The 1,023-nt window shown below is 23.3% G+C and overlaps 1 protein-coding gene across 1 annotated transcript in view; it reads right to left on the bottom strand.

The window, feature by feature from the left end:
• LOC111037481 (pre-mRNA-processing factor 39-like) overlaps window positions 1–253 on the bottom strand; it is a 4,383-nt gene extending 4,130 nt beyond the window's left edge. The window contains exon 1 of the mRNA XM_022320079.1: window positions 151–253. Within this exon, the coding sequence (XP_022175771.1) occupies window positions 151–253 (103 nt within the window). The remainder of the gene's footprint in view (window positions 1–150) is intronic.
• Window positions 254–1,023: the final 770 nt, after the last annotated feature.

Consider the following 1,023-nt stretch of genomic DNA (forward strand, 5'->3'; position numbering starts at 1 on the left):
TTCTTTATTATCAGTTCTTTCATCTTGCTTAGATATTTTGTCGGAGGTAACTTTGTCTTTGGGTTTGGGTTCAGTATCATCAACTATATTTAAAATATTATCTATTAAGTATAACATCAATCAAAACAAACTTAAATTATGTATTCTTACTTTTACCAGATTCTTTATTGTCAGTTCTCTCATCTTGCTTAGAGTTACTGTCAATACAAATTTTGTCTTCTTGTTTTAGTTCATCATCAACTACATCAAACATTTTTGTTTAGTACAAATTAATACCAATACATGTTAAGTGAAGTAGATATTCTTACTTTTTCTAGACTCTTCATTATTAATTGTATGATTAGTGCTACTTGTGTTTTGTATATAATTTGATTTTTTTTGATCAGGCATGATTAAAAAAATCTGAAAACGATGGATTTGAATTAATTAAATTATAATTACATTTATAGAATAAGAGCTACCTTAAATATATTATACTATAGTTAGGTACATTTGTAGAAAGGAAATTATTGTGAGTTTAAGTTTAATTTTCTTTTTTTAGTTTACCCACACCAAAAAAACTTAGGATTGTATTAAGCTTTTATGTCTTTTGATCAAGTAAAATTATGTTATCCACAAAAAATTTAAAAAAAACAAATTAAAATCTAAAATGTCTTATAATACTATAAATATCTTAAAAAGTTTATGTTACACAATGTGTATATTGCATATAATTTATGAAAATATATATTATATTATAGTATATTGTAATGTGTGTCATAACTCATTATGAACTGGATATAAATTGTTATAGCTGTAAATCTAATTAACCGAAAAAAAAATTTAAATACCTACACAACTAGTTCCGAGTGCTGTAGGCTATAATATAACTTATTAAAAAAAAACTCAAGTAATTTTGCATTAAGATTAATTTTAACATTTTACAGGTGTATTGTGCTTTTGAAAACATTGTAAATTGAAAAAGGCTTAATAAAGATATTAAAGTCATAGAGGTAATATAGTTGGTATTTTTTAACTTTTAAC

This window comes from Myzus persicae, unplaced genomic scaffold (assembly GCF_001856785.1).
Source record: "Myzus persicae strain clone G006 unplaced genomic scaffold, MPER_G0061.0, whole genome shotgun sequence".
Classification (NCBI taxonomy): Eukaryota; Metazoa; Arthropoda; class Insecta; order Hemiptera; family Aphididae; genus Myzus; species Myzus persicae.